Raw genomic sequence first — 26,692 nt, forward strand, 5'->3', positions numbered from 1 at the left:
TATAGGAAACTAAACACTCTAGTTGTTTAGACTTTGTATACAAATAATACATACATGTTGAGAAGGTATTTCAGAGGTTCCAATTAATGTTAGGTGGCTTGCACCCTGAAAACCCATCTTAGAGGCATGTTCTCTCTCACAGTACAGGAGGGAACAAACAGCAAGGATTTGCCCTGCACTGCCGTAACTGCACAAGAATGCCGCTGGTTCTGGTGCAGGCTCTGCCCCTCACCGGGTAGCTTTGCTCTTGACATTCCTCTCTCCATTTGTAAAAGTTTAAATCTCGGTTTCCCAAGGTGTGTTCTGGGCATATCAAATTTTAGGTGGTCAAATGGGATTAGAAGATTCAAGGTTAAACTAAATTAAATAGATTTTTAAAAATTATTTTTTGAACTCATGTATTTATTTTATTTACTTTCTTTAAAAAAATTTTTTTAGTGTTTATTTTTGAGAGACGAACACAGCATGAGCAGGGGAGGGATAAAGACAGACACAGATAAAGGATAAAGAGTGACACAATCTGAGGTGGGCTCCAGGCTCTGAGCTGCCAGCACAGAGCCCGACGTGGGGCTTGAACCCACGAACCGTGAGATCACGACCTGAGCTGAAGTCAGATGCTTAACCAACTGAGCCACCAGGTGCCCCAACTTTTTTTTTTTTATGTTTATTTATATTTGAGAGAGAGAGAGCATGAGCCCAGGAGGGAACAGAGGATCCAAAGTGGGCTCTGCCCTGATAGCCGAGAGCCCAGTGTGGGGCTCGAACTCACAAACTGAACTGTGAGATCGTGATGTGAGCCGAAGTTGGACACTTAACCGACTGAGCCACTCAGGCATCCCCACGAACTAATTATATTTTTAAAGTGTATTTATTTTGAGAAAGAGTGAGCATGTACATGTGAGCAGAGGAGGGGCAGAGAGAGAATCCCGAGCAGGATCCATGCTGTCAGCACTGAGCCCCCTGCGGGGCTCAACATCATGACCTGAGCTGAAATTGAGTTGGGACACTTAACCGACTGAACCACCCAGACACCCCAATAGATTCTTGTTCCGATTTGTTTTATGGGTAACTGGGTAGGTATAGCTCTTCACAAGGGCTCAAGTGTTGGCTTTCCCAGCTAGCTGTGACTATGGACATCTTCCAGGTTCCACAGAATGCCCTTTGAGAACATTCACATGCAGGGCTACTAAGGCTCAGTCAAGATCCCTATTTTTATGACTGTTGGAATTTGGACTCTGGTGATATTTCTGTGTGGACTCTCAGTTTCCTTTCCCTTGCCCCACCTTCTCTTCCCTCTCACTTTCCCTGCTCCCAGGGAAATCAGCATTTGTAAATTGGTGGGTTTGCCATAATAGGAACACCCCCTGGGAAATTTTGCCCCCGGGAGTGGGTTTCTGTGACTCCCGTGGACGGCATGGTCACAGGCACAAAGGGCAGTCCGGCACACATCTCACTTCTGGCTCGAGTCCTCAAGGGAGGCATCACCAAACAGCCTCAAACCAGCCACTCTGCCAGATGGTTCTCACCCACGCTCAGAACCATAAGTATTTCTGGCACTGAGCTGAACCGGAACTGCTCTGACATAAAAGGAAAACTGTAGCCCACAGTCCGAGCCCTGACACGTGGGCTGTCAGGTGGGCTTGTGTTTGAGTCCTGGCTCCAGAACTTAACAGTTGTGTAATTGTGGACAACTGAGACACGTGACCTCTCTGAATCTTAGCATCCTCATATCTCACAGGGAGGCTGGATGCATTGAGGTGAGTGCCTCTTGCAGTGCCAAGTGTGCAGATGGTCCTGAAATAGAACCAGCCCTGAACCGATTGTGTGAGAGAGAGGCCTTAGTGCTGGAAATCACCACTTTCAAGATGGAGAAATAAACCCAGGTTGGGAAGTTACTCATCACCATCACACAGGAAGGGAGCAGAGGTAGGACTGAGAATCCAGGTGTCCTTGCTTCTGTCTCGCTGCCTTCTTCTACCTAATCTGCACACTTTTCCCCAGCAGGGGCAGTGCTAAACACCAGGCCTTAAATACGAAGAAATAAATTGCTAGTTTAGACACCAAGCAAGAGAGCTATTTTAGGGCAGACAAGCTTTCAACACACTATAAATTCCATCACCTGGGCAACTGCCTGGTTCCTTGGGCAAGGCAGCTCTCCGCCATCTGCATGCGTGGGCTTCCAAATACGTGGTTGAGGTTTGTGACTTCTTGGGGCCTCCCCCTGCCTCTCCTCAGCAACCATTGCCATCTTCCAAAGAATAGTGGGCATGATTGGGTGACAGGAGATATTGCTGATAATGTAAACAAGGTAGGTTCTGCCCCTCCAGGACTAATAGTCCTCTGGGAGCAACAGCTAAGGCAAGCAATGTGTCTAACACCACAGTCATCTTTGCTCAAAACAAACCCCCAAATCACTGGCACTTTTCCCCGTCCCCACTGATTTGGCCCTAAAGTCTTTTTTTTTTTTTTTTTTTTTTTAGTTTATTTTGAGAGAGTGGGAGGGGCAGAGAGAGAGGAGAGACTAAATCCGAAGCAGGCTTCTTGCCCCATGAACCATGAGGTCATGACCTGAGCCGAGATCAAGAGTTGAATGCTTAGCTGACTGAGCCACCCAGGCACCCCTGGCCCTAAAGTCTAGGTGGGCAGAGCATGATAGGTGTCTGGGGCTGGGGTGGGAAGCTATGGTGACCCAAAGGTGGTTTCTGGAACCTGAGCAGGGTGAAGAGAATGTCCCTATAGGTGGGGATGAGGGAATGGCCAGGTGTTAAACAAACAAACAAACAAACAAAAACTCTTTTCAGGGTGAAGAGGGCATCTTAGGAGAAGGGCACAGGGCATCAGAGCCCAAGTGGTGTGAAGACAGCAAACCCATAGGGGGCTGGCCTGACTCAGGTATCCATCCAGAAGGAGGAAGGAGGGCATCGCATGGAGTGTCAGAACCTGAGCCCAGTGAAGTGAGTCTCTGTGTGAGACGAGGGGCCCAATATGGGATCATATGGTAGGAGGGCACCTGTGGAGGGATTGGAGAGATGGAGATTGGAAAGTGGTTACATATGGGGGCATCGGTCATGTAAATTAATGTATGAAAGATGATAACCAGGCTTCTCACTGCCAGAGAAGGGAGTAACAAATAATGGGAAGAGTAATAAATAATGGAAATAGAAAACTAGAGTATTGGAATGGAGCTAGAGACATTAGGGTAAACTTGTGGTTTTCAATACACACACACACACACACACACACACACAGATGTGTGTATTTATATACATATGTATATTCCCTAGCTATCTGCACTGAGAGGGTCTGGGAGCACCAACAGCCCAAGTGAGCATACTTCATGCCTAGATTTTGGCTCCTAAGTACTATTCTCCAGTAAAATAAATCAGGGTTCCTTGGAGAAATAGCTGATTCTAGAACCGGGGCAGGGGAAGTGTCAGCTTGGGAGATCTGTGCTGGAAAGTAAGAAAGAGCTCAAAGAATAGGGAGATGTCAAAAAAAAAAAAAAAAAAAAACACCACACACAAAAAAACAAAAAACCCACATTGATCAGCTTGCTAATTAATTCAAAGGCAATTTGAGCATTTAAAAAATAATAATGGATTATAACTCATTAAAAGAATAGAAAATCATGAGTCTATATTTGATACAAAGTAATAAATTATACATCAGAACTGGCATTCCATTTCTCATCAGCATTTCAATTTATATGATTTATTCAGTGGGTTATAATTCATTACAATCAATATTTATTTGGATTCTTAAATTGACTCAGGTGTGTTCATTACAAGGGATAAAAAGAGTAACTTAATAGTGGAGAAGCCTGGTAGATACAAGCCTCAGCTACTATGAAAGTGAACATCATTAGTAAAAGGACAAACCTCAATCATGTGCCTCCCGATAGGCTGTACTGAGAAGCATATAATTTCTAGGGTGCCAAAAATGTATGACCTGAATCTAATCCCAAGGAAACATCAGAGAAACTCAGATTGGAGGATATTTCTGCAAAATAATTGGCTGTAATCTTCCAAAGTGTGAAGGTCGTGAAAGTCAAGACAAGTCTGAGGAACTGTTCCAGTGTGAAGGAGACTAAAAAGATAATAAGGCAACACATGATCCTTACTGCGATCATTTAGCTACAAAGATGTAGGGACATTTGGCAAAACTTGAATGGGATCCAAAGATTAGATGGTAGTAATGTGTCCATAATTTCCTGGCTTTGATGGTTGTATTCTGCTAAAGGAGGAAAATGTCTCTGTAGGACGTATGCACTACTAAAGTATTTGGGTGTGATAGGATACTAGGTTGGCAGCTCACTTTCAAATAGTTCAGAGGAAAAGAAGTTCTTTTTACTGTACTTACAGGCTTTTTTGTTTGTAATTTTGAGATTGTTTCCAAGTAAATACATTGAATTAAAACAAACAGCCTTCAAGTCGGCCCATGTACACAGGCTAAAGATCAAAAGCTGTGTACCATTCAGGCCTCTGACAATAGCTCTTAAAACCTCTCCACCCCCATGACTCCTTTACTAAATGCGTCCTTCCGCCACTACTTCATTCCCTCCTCTAATCTCCTGAGCTCCCAGACTCTGCCCTAGGCTTGTCCTACTATCATACTTTCCTGCCCTTTTTGACCACTTACCTAAGGCCTGTCCATCCTTTGAGGCTTAGCTCAGGTGCCCACGAATCCGGGGACCTCCAGTCCCCCCTTCAAGAATCAGACTCCCTGAACTCTTGGGATGTTTCTGGCTGCACCAGGGTTTCCTTGAATGGGTCTGGGGATCCCTGGGCATCCACAGATGTTCTCTTGGGGGCTCTGAGACCTTTTTTCTTTTAAAGCGTTGTATCCATTATTTAACGTAACGGAGACTGCTACCCATTTGATAGAGAAGATAAGACTGAATTATTTATCTGTACTTTTGTTTTCACTCAAATCTGATCGGGTCAGTCCCCTGCTTAAAGAGCCCAGTTCAACTCTAATGGCTCACCTGAGTGCAGGGGCCTTTACAATGTGTTCCCAACCTACCCTGCTCATCTATCCCTCCCCTTGCCCTTCGCATACCCTTCAACCCTCCCTGTCTGAACACAAACTCCGGCTGCTCACCTTTTTATGAATCCCTTTCTGTCAGGCCTTTGTTCAGGCTAGCTCCTTGTTCCAGAATGCCTTGTCCTGCTTGTTCAGAATAATGACAACAATAATGAGTGAATATTTGCTGAGTGTCTACTTTGTCTCCATCACCATTCTAAACGCTTCACAATTGACAGACGGGGAAACAGCCCACAGATGTTAACATCTTTTCTGAGGTTACACAGCCAGTGACTATAGTTCTGTGTTCCCCCAATGGTTACTGGCATGCCTACCCCGTGTCTGGCCCTAGGCGAGGCCCAGAGGACACAACACAGATCATGGTCTGGAAGAGCTGCAGATGGGTGGGTAAACAGCGAGTTATACATCGTGTAGTACATACTTTGATGCAAGGGGCTGTGGAAGCCAGGGCAGGAGCATCTGACCCAGCCTGGGAGCTCAGGAAGATATTCCTGGATGAGTTGGCATCTAGCCTGAGCCCTACAGGATAACTAGGAGTTAGCCCTCTTCATTGTGCTATTTTGAGTGTTAAATGAGTTAATTTATGACAACCAAGTAGAGCCATGTCTGGTACATGGAATGCATTTTAAAAGTGCCTTCTCCTCCTCCTTGGCCTCAGAAAGGAATGGGTGTTCATATTGCAGGTTTGGGGGGCCAGCAAGTGGCATTATGAATTATGTTTTAGCCTCGTGGAATTCAGGACACCCAAGGGTAATATCTAGTGGGCAACTGGATCTAAGTGACTGGAGCTCAGGAGGATGGTCTCAAGTCATGGGAAAGGTGATGAAGCTAGTACCCTGAGAAACACTGAACTCCAGGGACGAAACCTATACAGATGACTGAAAAGTGCAGCCAGAGAGGTAGGAGGAAAGTCAGGAGAGCCTGGGACCATATAGGTCAGCCAATGAGACTGCTTCCAGAAGGTAGAACAGGTGGCAGGATCACATGCTAATGAGTGAATTCCTATTTCACCTTTAAGACCCACGTTAGCTCCTTGAAGCTTTCCCTGACCTCTCCTACTCCAGGCAATTGCACTGGCCTTGTTGTCCTATAGATATTTGCAGCAGCAGATTCCTGTCCACACCTTAGGCTTAAGCATCAGACCCTTCAGGAGGTCCTGAAAATCTACCCCTAGGGGCGCCTGGGTGGCTCAGTTGGTTAAGCAACTCTTAATTTCCGCTTGGGTCATGATCTCACAGTTTGTGGCTTCAAGCCCTGTGTGGGGCTCTGCACTTACGGTGCAGAGCCTGCTTGGGATTCTCTCTCTCTCTCTCTCTCTCTCTCTCTCTCTCTCTCCTCCCCTGCTCATGCTCTCTCTCTCTCTCTCAAAAAAAAAAAAAAAATCTTCTTGAATGATTCCTGTGCTTACTGAAGTTTGTATATACCTCTGTGTTCTACAGAGAAAAAGCCCAGGGTAGGATTCTCATTGGCTTAACTCACATCCCAGGACCACCCTGGTAGGAGGGAACCATGACTGATCAATCTTGGGTCAAGTGCCTACTCTTCTTAGGTGAGCATCAGCAGGGAGGTGGGAGGAGGGTGTTGGATTAGAGAAGGAGCAGTCCAGAACAAGGTGGGGGTGCTGTCCTTAGAAGCAGGGGCATAGATGCTAGGCAGATGGAAGCAAGCATGCCCACTCTGGTCCCACAATGGCTACCCCCACAATTCTTTTGAGACTCAAGGCTGCAGCATGTGGCCCAGTGGCCGGCACATGGAATCGGGCCATCAGCAAATGTTTGGTTTATGTATGTTATCCCCTGGCTACCGCAGTGACTCTCCGAAGTTCCCAGGCTAGTTTAGTCAGCATCCGGCCTGGGATGACCACGGGTACTGGAGGGAAGGCAGCACCCACGTTTTCTTACAGTCACACTTTCCACCTTCTCTAGAAAACCATTCCCCCTTCTCTGCCACGGGAAGAGAAGGTGGAGAGCAGCCAGGGAGAAGCAAGGCAGCTGGCGAGCAGGCAAATCTTTCCCCAAATCATCAAGTGCCCGCAGGGTTTGGTGGCAGCAGGACCTACAAACTGGCATCCCACGGAGGGTGGGATTCCACCGGAGTCTCCGGGAAGGGGCGCAGATGGATTGGCTTGAGTTGTCCTTGGTCATAGGAACTGAAGGAATGTCAAACTGGAAAATCCCAGCAAGCACTATTTTTAGAGAAGACTTGGAGAGCATTTTTCTGGCTGGAGTGACAAGTTTTTTCAGAAGCAGCAGTTAACTGCAGTTCAGGGCTGCAGCATCTGAACTGCTCCCGGCTGGAATTCGCCCAGGCCCAGCCCTCCCTCCAGGCATGTGGGAATGCACAGCAGCACAGCGCACAGCCGGAGGGGTCTGGTCACTACCCCCCACCCCTGCCTTGGGACAACAGGGGCATCTGCTTCTTTCAAACACAAAAATGGCGTGTTTATTTTTACATCTTTGAGTCTAATCCTTCAGACACAAGGAATTTGTATGGGTACTTTTCCTTGAAAGGCTGTTTAAAAGTGAAATTGTTTCAAACTAAGTTGTTAGTCTTGTGACATTAAACATAAGATTTTCTTGTGCATTTGGTTCATTTTGATATTAACACTGATGGGGCGCCTGGGTGGCTCAGTGGGTTAAGTGACTGGCTCTCGATTTCAGCTCAGGTCATGATCTTGCGGTTCATGGTTTTGAGCCCCACATCGGGCTCTGTGCTGACAGTGTAGAGCCTGCTTGGGATTCTCTGTCTCCCAATCTCTCTCTCTCTAAGTAAATAAACTTTAAAAAGGATGATATCGGGGCACCTGGGTGGCACAGTCGGTTAAGCGTCCGACTTCAGCCAGGTCACGATCTCGCGGTCTGTGAGTTTGAGCCCCGCGTCAGGCTCTGAGCTGATGGCTCGGAGCCTGGAGCCTGTTTCCGATTCTGTGTCTCCCTCTCTCTCTGCCCCTCCCCCGTTCATGCTCTGTCTCTCTCTGGCCCCAAAATAAATAAAAAACGTTGAAAAAAAATTAAAAAAAAAAATAAAAAGGATGATATCAACATTGATAATTGTTCATGATAAACTTAATTTGTCTTCCCACCATATACTTCATGCTTGAGATGTTCTACATCACCACCAATGTCTGTATTTTTGTTTGAGGGAGAAGTCTGTAGGGATCCTGCTAATTACTGAGCTTGTTAGAAGTAGATTAGATCTATTGCTTAATTGACATTACAGGAAAAACTATGCTCATCTGCAACACTCACAGAGATGCACTAGGGAGACCTCAGTAAGAAATGAAGTGAAATGTGAACCCCCCGCCCCTCAGCAACACTAGGCACTGCCTCCAGGTATAGAACACCAGGGACCACCATTTGGGAAGGTGTTTTGTTTGCTTCCAGTCCTTAATGGAATTTAGAACTAAAGTCCTTGTAGGACCAATGCTCTTGAGGTTAGAACTTTTTCCATGAGTCCATGGAATCATTGTGCTTGTGGAGGGGGGCTAGAGTGAGGAGGCCTCCAGACTTGGAGGTGGTTGCCCTTGGAGGGAACCAAGCCCAGAGCTAAATGAGAGGCTCAGGGGCTTGGGTGGGGCTGGGCCTGATCAAGGTGAGCCAGGGTAACCTGGGGAATAGCCCGTATCGAAAGATGCTATATACTCTGAGCAGCTCTTTCAGGATGAGTTCAGGGATTGAGATATGAATCAGCAATATGATTGTTGGCAGAGTCTATCCGCTGGCAGCAATTAGTAAAGTAACATCTGGTTTATTCATCAGGCTCCCTGAGTCTGGTTGCCTTAAGTCAGCCTTGGATATGTGGACCAGGCCCTGAAACCCAGGGACCTGTCAGAAGGCTGCCAGCTTCTCTATCATTTATCATCTGCATTTTGATCTCAGCACTGATAGACACTTGGAGGCACAGCTACAGCCACAGACTCATGATGTATTACAATTTAAAACTGAGGAAGGTACCATAATACCAAGTTTTACCTACCATTACTATGTGGGATTCCTAACGACATCCTTTGGAAGTCTGTTTAACTTCTGTTAAAAACCAGAAGTAAAAATTTTGAGTCTGTCCCCAGAACTAAAAATAAACTAGGCTAGTGTCCAGGAACAGGGAACAGTTAATAAGTACTGGAGGAAGCCTCTAATCTTGCTTCCGCTCAATCCTTCTCCCTCATGAAGCCAGAGAGAGAGCTCTAAAAGTCAGGCCTCCTGGGCCACTCTCCCCTTTAATACTCTTCTGTTCAGAGTCCACCCTGTCGCATGGCCCACGAGACTGAACAGGGACCAGCCCGAGGCTTCCCTCCAGCTTCAGGTCTTGTCTGCCATCCTCCTCCCTCTGAATTCTGCATTTGAGCCTCTTCTCTGGGCCTTTTCACATGTTGTTCCCTCTGCCTGGAACACTCTTCCAGCAACCCTTATCATCTCTTTGCTTAGCTAGCTGCCGTTCACATTTCAAATCTCAGCTGAAATTCTGATCCAGAGATTCAGTTAAATCCTTGCTGGAAATTCCCATAGCACTGTGAACAATACTCAGCACATGCTCCGCTATACTTACTGGTTTTAATACTTACTCTCCACGTCCTTGCTGGCAGGGACTCCATCTGCCTTGCTCACCACTGAGTCTCAAGTTCCTTTTTAAAAAATTGTCTTTAACTTAGCTTTTATTTTCAATTTTTAAAAATATTTTATTTTACTTTTTAAAGCAATCTCTATACCCAGCGTGGGGCTTGAACTCATGACCCCAAGATCAAGAGTCACATGCTCCACCGACTGAGCCAGCAAGGTACCCCAACTTAGCTTTTATTTTTGTTAAAGTTATATGTGCACACAGAGTTAAGAGAATCAAATAGTTCTGTAAGGCCTATAACCCTCGTTAACATTTCCTGTTCCCCAGAGGCAACGCTTTGAAACTTTTAAGATTATTTTTGTACTTTTCTTTATATTTTTAATTAACAAGCATATACTGCTACCTCTTGATTTTTCAGTTTTAAGCATCTACTGATCTCTCACAATAGATGATGAGTATTTAGATCTCTTGCACACACTGCCCTTCTCATCACACCTGCACACATCCTGTCCCTCTATCCTTTCCTTTCTACAAGGGTTACTTACTTCTGGCTAGATCAGCATTCATTGTTTACATTATTATAGTTATGCAAATATTATTGACAACTGAGCCATGTGATTTACCATACTTCTTTTCTCTGCATCCTTTTATTTTTCCTGCAGTTAATAAATATATATGAATATTTGCTTAGTTCTCTATACGTTTATCCCTAATTGATCTCAAAACTCTCCCCAAACTATGTATCTTTCTGTCTGTATATTCAACACATTAATTTCATCTTGAAGAAGTGTCTCAAAGCCTCTGGCTCCTCCAGGCTGGGCTGGCTGACTCACAGCCCTGATGCAGAGGGGTCTCTGCCCCACTCACCCTGTGATCCTTACCACCTCTTTCTAGGTTGCACCCACCCTTTGCTGGATCCTGCATCCTTTGCTTCCTTGGTTTAAATCCTTGTTCTGATGGTGTCCTCCAGCCGTCTCCTAAGAAAAGGATAAAGGGAATCTCTGCATGTCTGAAAGAGACATCAATCATACCTGATTGATACTCCAGATGGAATCAGATTTCAAGGTGAGGATCATTTTTCCTCAGGATATGGAAGACTTTGCTTCATTTCCTTGTAGCGCCCAAAGTTGCTGTAGAAAAGTCTGATGCCTTTCTGATTCCTGATCTTTTATAATGAAACCTGCTCTGTTCCTCTCTGGAGCTTTGAGCATCTTGTCCTTGCCGGTCCAATGTGCATGGGTGCAAGTCTGTGCTGGGCACTGTGCTGGGTGCTGGTGGGTCCTTTAAATCCAAAACTCATGTCCTATGGTTCAGAATAATGTTACTAAATTATTATTTTATGTTCTCTTCCCTCCAATTTTCTTGATTTTAATTCCATGCAAGTCTTACTATTCTATTATTCTCTCGGTCTATTCCTCTAATTTTCTTATATTTTCTCTCATTTTCCATCTCCTTGTCTTTCGGCTCTACTTCCTGTAAGATTTCCTTTTCTTTAATTCTAATGAATTTTTAATTTTTTTTTTTTTTGCTTTCATATTAGTTAGCATTAGTTATTAGGAGATACACACACACACACACACACACACACTTTTCAATATAGTACCCCTGTCCTCAACTGTGCCTCATGATCCCTAGCTAAGAGACTCTGTTTTATCTTCTCCAGAGAATAAAACTCCAGTCTTGGAGGATGGGCATGAGAAGAGATTCAGGGATCCAATTGCTTCTTAAAAAGACTTTCAATTGATTTTTTTCTTTTTTTCCTTGCTTCCACCTCCACTTCTACATGTGCTTGGTGCTGCCCATCCCAGAACCTTTTGTTCTGTGATATAATGTAAGTTGCAGTTCAGCCTTTCCCTGTGCATTTTAGGGTTTAGCTTTCTTGGAGCTGCTAAGTCAGTTATCACTTGCCTAGTTGCTATTCTGATTCCAACTTTGTTGCCATTGTCTTCTTTACCATTCTTTGTTGCAGTGGTTTTATGCCCTAAAATCAATCAATGAATCAATCAATCAATCCCTGTAACTGTCATTTCACTGGGATTTTGGGAAACAACAGGGGCCAAGGCCTACATCCAACTTGCTGTCTTTACCTGGCAGTTTATCTCCAGTTCCTAGTATATTTCTTAGCACATAGTAAGTGCCCAATACAGATTTGTTGGTTGAATTGAGTATTAGAAATACTGTCTTTCCCATCTTTGGTAAGCCAAAGATGAAAACCCTTTAAATGGAAATCTTGTTAGTTATGATGTTTACTGCATCTCAGCTTGGAGTTCACCAATTATATTGTGAACTATCTAAATTATATATTAAGCAATATTGTGTGGTGTAAAAAGTTGGAACCTGGGCTCCACTCACCACCAAACTGTGTGGCCTGGGACAAACTACTACCACTCGCCACACTTAGTCTGCCCTTCTGTAAAATGGGAACAATCAAGTGTCTTCCTCAGTGCCTACAGCATGGGAAGCTCTCAATATTTGTGGTGTGTAAGAGTTTAATACCAAAGCGACAATTCTTAGAAGTCAGTGTTTTACTTAAGCTTAAAATTAGCCTTCACACTTGAATTGCAAATTGGTTCTTAATTAATGCCCGTCAGAGCAAAAATCTGTGTTTAACTTGACTTGATGATTAGATAGCGATTACAAAATCTTGTCAGCTGAGAGGCAACTACTGTTGCTTATCGAGGGTCTACAATGTGCTAGCGCCCCTCCTCGGTCAGGCCGGTGGATGTAGAACTTAAACTGGGAATTATTCGTAAGTATTTACCGTGTATGTCTTGCAGACCCCGTGCTGAGCGACCCCTCACTCACTGTAGTTTCACTACCGCCGCGCTCAGTCCCTGGCCTCTCTGTACTGGCTTGTTGCAAGGCGTCCAGGGTGGGAACCCAGACCCTTGGACTCCTCTCGCCAGACCCACCCTGGGCCAATCACGGTTGGCAGCAGGGTTCGCACAGCACATTTTGGTCTTCGCCGGTAAGTCTCCCAGCCTACCTGCAGAGAACCCCACTTCCTCCAGAAGAGAAACTAAGGTAGCGCCCTGGGAAAGCAACTCCGTGTCCTTTAAGTCCACTTAGACCCTCCCCTTAGCCCCCATTCCTCTCGGTCTCCGCGACCCCCGCCCCTCGCAGGCGGGGATGGCAGGGCTTGCAGAGAGCCTCCCGGGCCCCTGCGCACAGGCAGGTGAGGGCGGGGTCCGAGGAGACGGCGTCCCGCCCCGCCCCGAGGCCCCGCCTCCCGAGGCCCCTAGGCGCGGGCGGCCGCCTCCGTCTCGCCCTAGCCGCGGAGCGCCGCCGAGCGGCTGGCGGGTGGGCACTCGCTCCGCCCCCTCCCGGCCCGCTCCGCCGGCTCCCGCCTCCTTCTCTCTCCTCCTGCTCCCGCCTCCCTCCCTTTCCGCTGCCGAGGCGGCGGGAGCCGATCCCAAGCTGACCGAGTCGCGGCTGCAGCCGGGCGGCGGGCTTAGAGGAGGAGGAGGAGGCGGCGGCGGGGCGGGCCGCGGGCGGTCAGTCCGGCGGCGGCGGCGGCGATGCGGCGGCCCCGTTGAGCCGGCCAGCTCCGGGCGCCGGGGGCCGGCCGCGCGAGGCGGCCCGGGCCGGGCGGCAGCATGCGGAGCGGCGAGGAGCTGGACGGCTTCGAGGGCGAGGCCTCGAGCACCTCCATGATTTCGGGCGCCAGCAGCCCGTACCAGCCCACCACCGAGCCGGTGAGCCAGCGCCGCGGGCTGGCCGGCCTGCGCTGCGACCCTGACTACCTGCGCGGAGCGCTCGGCTGTCTCAAGGTCGCCCAAGTGGTAGGTGCCGGGCGGGGCCCCAGGTGCGGGCTGGCGGCCTAGCCGGGAGTCTTCCCTCCCCTCTCTCGCTTCGGGGGCTCAGGCCCGGCCGGCCGCCGCCGCGCACCCGCTTCCCGGGGCCAGACCCCAGTTCCTCGCACCCCCTTCTTCCTCGCGGGGTCCTGGGCCGCCCTTCCACCTTCCTTGGGGACCCTGCCCTCTCCAGACTTGCAGCCTCAGCCGTGCGCCTCCTACCTGAACACCTGCCCCCGGGCCTACCTGTCCACTCCCGCCTTCGCTGTCGCGAGCCTTTTTCATTATTGGGCTTGGTGGTCCGCGGAGCCCGGCGCGAAGGTCATGCTGACCCCCGATTAACTACTGATCGCAGCAATTTGTGGCAGGTTTTCGGGGCCCGCACAACCTACACCTCCCCTGAAGGCCCTTCTCTGTGTCTGCTTCCACTTCTGGGGACTGTGGCTTGGCTTCCCACTCCGCACCTAGCAGAGTGCCGGGCTTAGGGCAGACGCTCAGTAAATGTTTGTTGAATGGAAGCATGTAGCCTAGAAGCAGTGGGGATGCCCAGATCTAACCCCCAAAGTCTCCAGTTTATACCGCAGAGGTTTGAATCTGCCTACTTAACCTAGAAGACAGAACCAGCATCCCTGAATCCTCCGCCCCAGCACGGTGGCTGGCATTGCCCAATTGGTACCCAGAGTTAAATCATTCGAGGAGGACAGCCAGTTTTGGAGGCAACAGAGACAACTTTCTGTCGGACTTGTCGATAGTAGAGATCATTTCTCAGAATTGTTTTCAGCTTCCAGGGTATACAGGGCAGTGGCCTGGCACCTCTGCCCCTCTTTCATGGTTTTTGTAACAAGCCTCTCTGGGCAGTTGCCTGGCTCTCTTGTGGACAGGGCATGCTCCAAATTCAGAAGAAAACTGTGTCCCAATATTATACCCCGTCACAGGTAGGCCTTCCTCTGAGGCCCGGCAGCAAAACTTTATAGCCTTCTAGCCCGAGAAGCCATTTGCATGGAGCCCCAGTGTATGTACATTTTGTTTCTTCCAAGCATTGGGCTGGTGCTTACTTGACTCCATAGATAAGCGTCCCTTGGGAGTAATATAAAATGTGGACACCCTTTAAATAAAGGTCTCAGTGTTTGTAAATTGCAGAATTATAGACTATTTTCTCTCTGGTGAAAGGCTTGTTCTGCTGATTGCCAGGGGATATTTTTGAAGGGCTCTAAGGAAAGACAAATGGAATGGGTTATCCCTATCTAGAATTTTAAACTGACCTTATCTGGTAAGCTGGAATGTCCTCAGAGATGTGTTGGTTCTGTTGTTAGGCACTGGTGCTAGCAGAGAGTGGAGGAGGTGGGGGAGGGAGAGGGCTGGTGGTAGTGTCTAACTGCCTTTTAAAAGGCAGCTAGCCAATGTTTGAGTATAGCACAGATAATCAGAAATGAGTAAAAAAGATCACGGTGAACTTGGACCCAGGTGGAAAATAGGGCCTTGTGAAGTACCTTGCTTTGTTTATTCTGTGGACTTTTGAAAGTAAATAGAACTTGCCACTCCAAGGATCTGGTAAAAGAATGAAAATCAGTAGTTGTATAAAATGCTAATTGCCATCTCATTGCCGGAACTTGGTCACCTAAGGCCAGAAATGGAAGCCAGTGGTATTTGTTACTGCCTTGTGGTAAGGTCCTGTTTTGTTGTAGAAATTTACTTTTCATCTGGAAAAATTTGGGGTCCCAGCCCCTAAAATCTCACCTAACTCTGCCATTTGTCCAACGTGTTGGATTTAAACAGCAAGAGGATGGGTGAGTGAAAAAAGGGACCTGCTTGGAGGTTATGGCAACTTGAAACAGTCTTCCATGTACGTGGCTTCTCAGCCCTGATATAAGTCAGGGTTTTTAGGGGAGAAAAGCCCCTTCAAAGCTCCAGGAAATTGAACTATAGATTTAAACAAGAAATCATTATGAAGATATTTTTAAGATGTTACAAAGCTCAAAATCCCACTACAAATATGGATGTTACAATTCTTTTTTTTTTTTTTTTTAATCTCACTTATTTTTGAGAGACAGAGCGTGAGAAGGGGAGGGGCAGAGAGAGAGGGAGACACAGAATCCGAAGCAGGTTCCAGGCTCTGAGCTGTCAGCGCAGAGCCTGACATGGGCTCAAACCCACAAACCTCGAGATCATGACCTGAGCTGAAGTCAGACATTTAACCAACTGAGCCACCCAGGCGCCCCTGGATGTTATAATTCTTATATTAGAGTTTATATTATGGTTAACTTACTGTTTTTGAGAAAAATTTGACTGTTTTTCATTTTAGTGTTTAATGGACATTTTTTTGTGGTTTGTGGCCTATTGCAACCTGTAGCCATCCTCGCTACTTTGGGTGTGGTCCCCAGAACAGCGGCATTGTCAGCATCAGAGAGCGTGTTAGAAACGCAGAATCAGGGGTGCCTGGAAGCTCAGTCGGTTAAGCGTCCGACTTTTGATTTTGGTTCAGGTCATGATCTATTGGCTTGTGACTTCAAGCCCCACATTGAGCTCTGTGCTGACAGTGCAGAGCCTGCTTGGGATGCTCTCTCTCTCCCTCTCTCTCTAACCCTCCCTCACGCTCTTGCACTTTCTCTCTCTCAAAATAGATAAATAAACTTAAAAAAAAAAAAAAAGAAAGAAATGCAGAATCGGAGGGCTTACCCTAGACCTTCTGAATCATAATTTGGAGTTTAACAGGATTCCCCCAGTGATTCACGTGCACATTCAAGTTTCAGACTTAACCTTTCTATATCATTTTAGTGTTAAAGCCTCACACAGGTGCTAGCAATCAGTTCTCTATCAGAACCATTAATAGTCAACCTCAAGGCTGAGGTTTTTCTGTAAAACGAGCTTGTACCTCCTGAAAGGATTAAGAGAATGAGGTGACATGTAGAATTTAGCGCCTTGTGTGTTAGGCGCTTAGTTAGTGTGCAATAAAAGGTAGCTATCATTGTTGCCAATTAATATTTCCTGGCTTTCAAGAAACTTGGTGAAATTGTCACCCCCAAATTACAATTATATGTTTGAATTAAAGACAGTTTGCTTCCTAGTGATTTAAAAGTTGATATTTTATTTTTTTTATTTTTTTTTTATTAAAAAAATTTTTTTTTTTCAACGTTTTTATTTATTTTTGGGACAGAGAGAGACAGAGCATGAACGGGGGAGGGGCAGAGAGAGAGAGAGAGAGAGGGAGACACAGAATCGGAAACAGGCTCCAGGCTCCGAGCCATCAGCCCAGAGCCCGACGCGGGCCTCAAACTCACGGACTGTGAGATCGTGACCTGGCTGAAGTCGGACGCCCAACCGACTGCGCCACCCAGGCGCCCCTAAGTTGATATTTTAAATGGAATGCTTTTGATAGCAAAACTAATCTAAAATATGAAAATTAATCAGTGTATTTCCATAGATTAAATTTTTTAAAATGGAACTTATACCTATCCCTTAGTTGGGGAGAATGTCTCATGTGGTTATATAAAACAATAAAATGTACTTTTTGTGGGAGAAGAGTTGGTTTAAACTCTTGATTTAAATGCTTTCTTCCTTCTTGTGAATGTGGATCCTGTGAGTGCTTATTGGTTTTTAGCTCCTAGACATCATTTAATGAAATAGTTCATTTAGGTCTTTTTGCTTTTTTCCATCAGCTTGATTGAAAGCAGAGTTTTGCTCTTGGGTTGGTGGAAGAGGGGAGTGGTGGTGGTTGGGGAAGGGCATATTGGCACATACACCATGATCTAGGGCAGTGTAGAAGAGGACCGGTCTTGGATTGGCCAAGACTTTCTGAATAAAAACAACAGCAGGCATCATTTAGTGAGAGCTTACACTCTTGTTGCTACCCCCATTTTATGGATGAAGAAACCGAGGCACACAGGTTGTGACTTCTTCAAGGTCACACGGCTAGTGGGTAGTAGTGCTGGGGTTTGAACCCAAGCAGTCTGATTGGCAGTGTACTCTTTACTGCCTCCTGAACACATCATTTTGAGTGCCACAGAGAGGGCGACTTTGATTCCAAGGACACTTCTCTGGTCTTTGGCTAGCCTGATGATTGATGATTTGGGTGACTCTTAGATCTCTTAGATACCTAAGTGAGACTTAAAAGGATTTCAGTTTCTCATTGGCCATTGTGGAGGTGTGCAGCTCCTCTGTGGTAGCCTGCCCCTCACCCAACAGACCTGTCCACTCACCTCAATGAGGAGATGGGGCTTCTCAAAAGTGCCAAGAGGAGATTCAGCATTTCAGTTCTAAAAAGACCTCTCTGGGGGCACCTGGGTGGTATCTAGGAGTTCCTTACACTATTCTTTCTACTTGTGCAAGTGTTAAAAATTTTTCATAATAAAAAGTTACAGAAAAAATGGTTATGTGTTGGGGCACCTGGGTGGCTCAGTGGGTTAAACGTCCAACTTCGGCTTGGGTCACGATCTCACGGTTGGTGAGTTCGAGTCCCATGCTGGGCTCTGTGCTGAAAGCTCAGGAGCCTTCTTCGGATTCTGTGTCTCCCTCTCTCTCCGTCCCTCACCTGCTTGCTTGTTCTGTCTCTGTTTCTCTCTCTCTCTCTCAAAAAAAATGAATGAAACATTTAAAAAAAAAAAAAAAAAAAGACCTCCCCAGAAACTCTTTTGCCTCAGATCCTTTTCTTCAGCCCCTCTCATACCTGATTGACCTTCTGACATTGCATTGCCTGTGTTTAGGACTTTTTGTAACAAGTTGGGTGATAGAAGGTGCTTAAATTCAAATTTTAGCTCTGCTGAACATCAAATCTCTTAACCGTATCCTTGTCTTGGCTTTCTCAGTAGTATAATGTGGGTAGAAATGACTGAGCATTTTAGGAATTGTAAGAACTAAGAGGTTAAGAGGCGCTTTCTTAGGTAACTCAAAGGCAAATGTGTGTATTTGCATTTCAGGGTTGAGTAATAACATATCTTTTATTTGATGGAAACCTTGTCAGTTTCTTATCTCCAGCCAGTAGGGCAAAGCTCCTCACCATTCCTGCTCTGTGGGGGATGTGACAGGGCATGTAGGTGAAGTAATAGGTTTCACTGCATTGGATTCTCAGAACTACCTTAAAGTGGCTCTTTGTAAAATGGTCTTATTTTCACTTAGGGAATTATTGTTATCTTTGGGAATTGTCTTCCTGCTCAAAGACTTAAATTTAATTCTAACAGAAAAGCAAAGTTAATACCACTCTTTGATGATGTTAGAAGTAGTAAAATTATCATCCCAGACCTCAGAAAACTGTATAGTACACATCCATTTTTACAAAACCAACAAAGACAGTTCAAGAAAAGAATACTACAGACCAATTGTTCTCATGAATAGGGGCACAAAAATCCTCAAAAAAAATACCAGGAAATCAAATCCAGCGGTATTATGTAAAAAGAATAGTACACCGCAACCAATTGTGATTTATCTCAGGTGTAAAAAAGACTGGTTCAGTTTTCCAAAATCAATAGATGTAACCCACCATATGAACAGCTGACTAAAAAAACCCCCACATGATTATGTCATTGGCTGCAGAAAAAACATTTCACAGAATTCAACATCCATTCGTGACAAATGCTGCCAGCAAACTAGGAAGAGAAGGGAACTTCTTCAACCCAAAAAAGGGCATCTACCAAAAACGTACAGCTAACGTACTTAGTGGTGAAAATGAATGCTTTCCCCCTAAGGGGAACGAAGCAACAATCTCTACTCTCACCACTGATACTCAACATCGTACTGGAAGTGCTAGCCAGTGCAAGAAAAATAAATGGAAGGCATACAGATTGGAAAGAGAGAACAACTGTCCCTATTTGCAGATGGCATGATTGTCTATGCAGATAATCTCATGGGAATCTCTAGAAAAAGCTCCTAGAACTAATAAATGTGTTAGCACAGTTGTAAAATACAAGGTCAACACACACAAAAAATCAGTATTTCTGTATCCTAGCAATAAAAGCAATACATCATTGGAAACAGGAAAAAACAAAACCAAAAAATCCTATCAGTTACAGTAGCTCTGAAAGGAATGGAATACTTAGTATAAATCTAACAAAATATGCAGAGCATGGATCTGCATGCTGAAAATTACAAAACACCGGAGAAAAATTAAAGACAACCTAAGTGGATTGACATACCATGTTCATGAATTGGAAGACTCAGTATAGTTATAATATTAATTGTCTACAAATTGATTGTGTTTAACACAGTCCTAAAATCCCTGCAAAGTTTTTTATTTTTATTTATTATTTTTTTTATTTAAAAAAATTTTTTTTAACGTTTATTTTTGAGACAGAGAGAGACAGAGCATGAACAGGGGAGGGGCAGAGAGAGAGAGGGAGACACAGAATCTGAAACAGGCTGCAGGCTCTGAGCGGTCAGCACAGAGCCCGACGCGGGGCTCGAACTCACGGACCTCAAGATCATGACCTGAGCCGAAGTCGGACGCTTAACCGACCGAGCCACCCAGGAGCCCCCCTGCAAAGTTTCTTAAGACAGAGACAAATGATTCTAAAGTGTATTAAGGATTTTATTTTTTTTAATTAAAAAAATGCTTATTTATTTATTTTGGTAGTGTGCATGAGCAGGGGAGGGGCAGAGAAAGATGAAGGGAGCGAACCCCAAGCAGAGCAGAGCTTGACATGGGGCTTGAACTCGCAGACTGGGAAATCATGACCTGAGCTGAAATCAAGAGTGGGACGCTTAACCAACGGAGCCGCCTAGGTGCCCCAAGGATTTTATTTTTTTAAGTAACCTCTACATCCATTATGGGGCTCAAACCCACAACTCCCAAATCAAAAGTAGCATGCTCTACTGACTGAGCCAGCCAGGTGCCCCTGATTCTGAAATTTATATGGAAAGTCAAGTTATCCAAGCAAAGGGATGGTGAAGGTTGGTGGGAGGGTGTTCAGGGAAGAGGGAACAACATAACATCAGGTCACCTTTGTTGTGTTGGGGAGTAGGAAGATGGGGATGGGTTCTGGGAGTATGAGACTTTTGGCCAGTTACTAGTTCATTTCATGCCACAAGCAGGTCTCTTCACTTATAAATTGGGGCTGATGATAGTATTGCTTGTACTGATGAGCCTCCCATACAAAATCCTGAGCAAAGTGTCTCACATACAAAGTGTTACAAACATGTGGGCACTATAGAATATCCCTGAAATGATACAAGCTGGGAAACTGAGTGGTGGAGGGCCAGGTGGAAGGGAGAGTTAGATTTAGTGTATGACTTTTTGTACTTTTTGAATTGTATGCCGCATGCAAATATCTTCTATTAAAAATTTATTAAAATGTTACCTGTTATTAGCTCTATCTTAACATACATTAGCCTGAAAGCAAATATACTGACCATAACCTTTAACCTTTTGCTTACTTTGTAATTTGGAGGGCCTTAGGGAGAATGAGTTAGACAATCTAGACCTCTTGAAGAAACTTAAAGTTTGAAAATGTTTTCAATACATTTTCCTGTAAAAAAAAGCAAGCATTCTGCAAGATTGCAGGCACTTAATTAATCTGTTTATTTGCTAAAGGTAACATTTCTTTCATTTGCAAGGAATTTACCCTAATTAAACAAATTTTTTTTAATGTTTATTCCTTGAGAGAGAGAGACAGAGCATGAGCAGGGGAGAGGCAGAGAGGGAGGGAGACACAGAATCCGAAGCAGGCTCCAGGCTCTGAACTGTCAGAACAGAGCCCGACACAGGGCTCGAACTTGAGCTCAAGTCGGAGGTGTAACCGACTGAGCCATCCAGGCGCTCCTACCCTAATTTTATTAGTTAATACGTTATTTGGGGTTGTAAAGTGCTATAGCATGGTGGCCATAGTTAGTACTATATTGCATATTTGAGAGTTGTAAGGGAGTAGATCTTAAAAGGACTCATCACAAGAAAATAAATTTTGTAGCTATGTATAGTGACACATATTAAGTAGAGTTATTGTGATCATTTCCCAGTTATACAAATATTCAATCATGTACGTCTGAAGCTAATATAATATGTCTGTTATATCTCCGTTAGAAGAATTGTAACATACAGGAAATGAGGGGAAAAAAATCTTAGTATGACAGATCAAATGAAGAGATCTTTGGAGTTTCTCTTTTCCAAAGGCTCAACAGGATGGTTTCCTTTTTTTTTCTTTGCTAATAAGAAGAATGCTTCAGTAAAAGTCTTTCACTCTTCTTTTGATTTGTGACTATTTTTTGTTAAATTTCATGGAATGCTTTTACTAGATCAAAAGGCAGTATCATTAAATTTCTGAGCATTAAAAAAATTGTGGAATTGGTCAGCATGTGTCTACAATATGCCTGAAGGTCATAGTTTATTCCAGTTTCCAGTGCACTTACCCACAAGTACTTACCAGTGGGAACTGGTGAGCTCAGGAAGACCTTCTGACTCCTTCTGAGTCACGGGGCCAAATCAATTCTTCCTTGACAGCCCTGGAGGACCTTTTTTTTTCTTAATTGGAAAGTGGAAAGAGCCTTTCCCGGGTCATGGCACTTGAGAAGGATGCTTAGAGGAAGGAAGACAGGGGTGTACGTGCACTGCCCGGTTCAGGATATTTCCCCCTCCTGGTAAAACGGATGCCTACTCGGGTGCTCAAGAGAGTCATATTTCCAGTCTAGAGGTAGTTGTGGAAATACCTGAGCTACAGCGCATTGGTGGTCCACTGCATAAAGGGTCGAGGGATGTGTGACAGCCAGGGCTGGGTATTTTGTATGGTGGTCCTGCTAGCTCCATGCACTGTTGAAATAACCTGGAAACGCCAGCGTTCTGGCCTTCAACCCACAGCTGCTGTCACTGCCTCCTTATCCTTATTGCTGGAAGTAGCTTCAAATCCTTTTGTAGGGTGATGTCAGATTTCTTTGGAAAATCAAGTTGTTTGTTAGAGGACAGAGCTGTAGTCAAAGGCCTGTGACTGTGATCACAGATCCTGAACCTTCCCAGACAGTCCCAATTTCCTGTGCTGTCTCATCAGACTATGTGTAAGTATGTCCTAAGTTTTTTTTTTTTTTTCTTAATGATTTTACTTTAAATTATGAAATATTCCAAGCATTGACATTATAGTGATTCACATAACAAGTACCCACATACGGACAATGTGTCCTGATATTTTTGTTTGGAAAATAAGAGTATCCCCCAGGGGACAGGCTGTGTGTGCAAGAGAAGTAAAAAGCAGGGTGAGATGAGCTGGAATTTGGATTCATTAGCGAGGTGGGACTTCAGAGAGCCCAGGAGGAGGAAAGCTAGACCGGGAGAGAAGAAGAGAATAAGGCACCCCCAGACAAGGGGATGGCCTCAGCATCTCTTGTGGTGGCAAAAAGCCAACTTAAACTTTCAAAGGCTCCGTTCACAGTGGTCCAGGCCTGAGAGCAGGCCTGCAGCTGGGTGAGGAAGGGACAGATGAGTGGAAGGATACAGAATTTAGAAGGCAACACCTCCTTCGGGAGAAGATCTTGTTTTATTTGTAAGCAGTTTAACTTGATGGGGATGATTTTTGTGTGAAAAATTCTCACTTACAGGAGGGCCCAGTGTTCACCTCTGTGCCTCTCCTGTGTGGTCTTGTCTCCACACATTAGATAGTGGGGTCTGTCACTGGTTTTCAGAGTGAGGTCCCCTGGGAGCCCTAGAACTTACTAATGTAGAAATGGGGGATTGAGAGACTGAGGGACTAGGTATAATTGTATTTCAAAAAGAATAATATAACTGCATTAAATAGTAATCAGGCCAATTTCTTTTTTGACGAGAATTTCATGGTACAGATTGTTTTATGTTGATCAGAAGCTTTGATTAACATTTGAGTATCATACCCCTGCCTCAGAGTCTTTGCATTTGAGATATATTCTTGCACCCTCTGCTCCCTGCCCCTTCCCAAAAATATCACTTGGCTGTGTTCTTCAGCACTGTTGTTCTTCTGTTCTGTTTAAAAGAGACCTTCCGTGACCATGCTGTGTAAAGTAGGACACCCCTGTCCCCACTCTTTTTCCTCTCCCTCTGCTGAATTTTTCTTCATGGCTTTTACCACCTGACTAGACCGTGAGACCAGAGGTGTTGTGTGTTAAGTTTCCTTCTATCCCCACGGTCTGTAATAGTGCCTGGCGCATAGTAAGGCCCTGATCAACCAGTTGAGTATACATAACTGTTTAATAAAAGAAAAATAATGGAATATTGCTCAGTGTAGTTTATAAGGTCAGATTATTTGACAATATGGGATCCATAGGGGAAAATAACCTGTATTGGTGTATTTACCAGTAAACTTCTGGACTCAGTTCTAAGTGGAAAATATTAGGAAGAAAGTATGGAAACAAAATACCGCTGTAATTCTTTTTGCTTTTTTTAACTGTGAGTTTTAAAAGGGTATCTACTGCTACTAGGAAACAGAAGCATTTGCTTAGAAGGCAGATTTTTGTAAGAGAAGGGGAAACCATAAGAGGCCCTGCCAAGCTTTTTGCTTAGGAAAGTGTAAGATGAAAACTAGGGATTCTCTAATTATTAACGAAGTTGTCTGCTTCCTGATCAACATGTTGAGAGAGAGGGTTGCTCAGGGTCCACCGAGCCAGCTCTTTGGGAGCCCTTGGAGCACACACTCAAACATGTACGTGTAAAGAAAAAGTTGCAGCTAGGACTGAGACTGAGGGTCCTAAGTGGTTGTCTTTATAAAGCTCTCTGATTAAAATAAAAGAACAGCAGTTCCATGGGGCCCCGAGAAGGGAGGCTTTTATCTTCTTGAGGCTGGAGGGGGCTGTAGGAAATATGAAGTCCAGAATTTTGTCTATGAGCGTTTCAAATGATTGGTTAAATTTGGGAATTATATGGGTTAATAAACATTTAAAATGTTTAGAGTTCAATCAGATGTGGATAGTTTTGGATGGCTCCTTTCTTACCACTACAATTTGATGACTGGCACTGTGGAAGGCTTCATTTTTGTGGTTTCCCATTTATTCCAGTGCAGCTATGAAAAACAATTTAAGTCTAAAAGATTTTTGTGCCAATAAAAAACAAAAAACAAAAAAAACCAACCCAAACCCCAGGAACAATGACTCTCCCAGTGGTAGTTGCTTCTTTAGCTTGCCTGCTTTCTTTCAACCATTTTTGGTCCAAACCTTGAACATGTGTATGCTTTGAGATTAAGAGTTGGCTGAATGACTGTAGAGTTAGATCAAGATCAGTAGCTAAATGTAAAATTTTTAATGTAGTCTTCCCCTTTAAAAAAAAAAACACAAAAAAACCTATACTTTATATATATTTGAATGCCTCGGCTGGGCCAGCTACTGTTATATATAAACAGGATAAGAATCCTTTTGCCTCCACTGGGCTCACAGTCCACTTGGGGAGTGAGGGTTTGGTATGCGATGGAAAAGCACTCAAATTGTTCTTATCCCCAGAGCCAGGGGATCTCATAGAGGACAGGTTGGCAAAGAAGCCTTTGTGGGAAACGAGCACTTTACATGTTGAGTGTTGAGTAGCCAGTGGCTGACATAAAGGTGTGGTGTGTCCTGTGGGAGAGGAATATACCAGGTGCTGGGAGTGGATAAGGAAGAGGGTTAAGCCCAGGCAAAAGTATGGAAGGGGAGGAGGGCACAGAGAGGGATGAGGAGGACCCTGTTGGAAAGGCCCTGATTTGTTAGGCCAATGAATTTGAATTTTCTGAAAGAGATGGGTAATGGTTGGTGCTGAGGCTCCTGGCAACTTGAAATGTGGCCAGTACAGATTGAGATGCACGTAAGTATAAAACACATGCTGGATTTTAAAGCTGTAATAAGAAAAGAAAGAATGTAAAATATCTCAATTTTTTATATTGCGTGTTGAAATACTACTTTGGACATAATGGGATAAATACACTACTAAAATAATTGTTTCTTTTTACTTAAAAATCTGTCTATTAGAAAATGTAAACTCACTTCTGTGGTTCCCATATTTCTCTTGGCTGTCGCTCAGTTAAAGCGGGTGAGGAATGGCTTTGAGAAGGGCCCTGCCCCATAGGAGACCTTGAGTAATTCAGGTGAGAAACAAAGACGCAGGTGGTCTTTTGGCAATGGGAGTGGAAAGAATGTGACAAGTGGGAATTATAGGTGGCAATTATGTTTAAATTTTTTTTTAATGTTTTATTTATTTTCGAGAGACAGAGAGAGAGAGACAGAGAGAGAGAGACAGAGACAGAGTGCAAGCTGGGGAGGGGCACAGAGAGAGGGAGACACAGAATCCAAAGCAGGCTCCAGGCTCTGAGCTGTCAGCACAGACCCCGACATGGGGCTCGAACTCACCAACCGTGAGATCACAACCTGAGCCGAAGTCAGACGCTTAACCGATTGGGCTACCCAGGTGCTCCACAATTATGTTTTATTATAGTCCCTGTTTTTTATTTTACGTTATATTCATCTCTCAGTCAAAAAACTGTTGAAGCTAACATTCACTGAACACTGATTGTGTGTCAGACTGCTAAGTGTTTTATGTGTGTTCTCTCACTTACCGCTCAGGGCAATCCTGTGAGGCAGGTGTTTTACAGGTGAGGAAACAGGCTTTTTGATATCACTAATTTGCTCACGGTCCCCAATGCTAGTAGGTACAGAGCTATGCAGCCAACCTTCAGAGACCACACAGGGAACACTGCCCCCCGCCCCTTGCGTGTGTGTTTCTATGACCATTAGGCAGTTTATGAGCTTTGTTCCATCGTCACTCGTCTTCCCCATCCTGCAGGGACTCAGTCCATTTCTGTTTTCCTTCTGCCAGCACTGCTCCTGGTCCTGGTAGGTCTGCTAGCCTGCAGAGCCCCTCTGGCTCCCGATTCTTCCACAATGAATGGGTCACATCTGTCAGAGTCTGGAGAGGTGTTGGTTTCATTAGAAAGGGGAGCCCCTCAGCCCTTCTCTTTGAGCTCCTTGGGTTACCACTGAAATTTAAGAATTTCTGAGATCAGAGCTAATGCAAGTCGTGAGGAAGCTGGAGACCATGTTTGCTGGTGGAGGGGGTGTAGAGAGAGAAAAATTGAGGCTTGATTATCTCCTGTTTGCTTGAGCCAGCACCTCAAAGTATTTGGTGTTGGAAGAATTACTGATTTCTGGAACCTTTTTTTCTCTTCGTAGCACACCTGCCATAGAATATTGGCATCTGTTTGGACTTTAGCTTGTTTATGGGTATTATAAGATAATTTTTAAAGATAAAATCACGATTCTTATACAAATATAAAAGATTTTTATTAATTAATGAGGGACCCAGTAAGGTATTACAACCTGTTCAAAGGAAAATTCAAGGAGTTTGCACACAAAGACCATGTGTGTGCATGTTCGCACACGTGCACATCCACACACACACA

The 26,692-nt window shown here is 44.8% G+C and overlaps 1 protein-coding gene and 1 long non-coding RNA gene across 3 annotated transcripts in view; both read left to right on the forward strand.

Moving 5' to 3' along the window:
• The first annotated feature begins 479 nt into the window (after window positions 1–479).
• LOC128313151 (uncharacterized) lies at window positions 480–3,517 on the forward strand. The gene is made up of 2 exons (XR_008293409.1): window positions 480–2,638; window positions 2,802–3,517. It is a non-coding gene; the product is annotated as an uncharacterized LOC128313151 (long non-coding RNA).
• Window positions 3,518–12,888: 9,371 nt separating this feature from the next.
• Window positions 12,889–26,692, forward strand: part of CMTM4 (CKLF like MARVEL transmembrane domain containing 4) — a 62,297-nt gene continuing 48,493 nt past the window's right edge. The window contains exon 1 of one of the 2 annotated variants that reach the window (XM_053210724.1): window positions 12,889–13,382. In XM_053210724.1, the coding sequence (XP_053066699.1) occupies window positions 13,197–13,382 (186 nt within the window). In that variant the 5' untranslated portion in view covers window positions 12,889–13,196. The remainder of the gene's footprint in view (window positions 13,383–26,692) is intronic. The other variant, XM_053210723.1, reaches the window with a different exon arrangement.

Source organism: Acinonyx jubatus, chromosome E2 (assembly GCF_027475565.1).
Source record: "Acinonyx jubatus isolate Ajub_Pintada_27869175 chromosome E2, VMU_Ajub_asm_v1.0, whole genome shotgun sequence".
Classification (NCBI taxonomy): Eukaryota; Metazoa; Chordata; class Mammalia; order Carnivora; family Felidae; genus Acinonyx; species Acinonyx jubatus.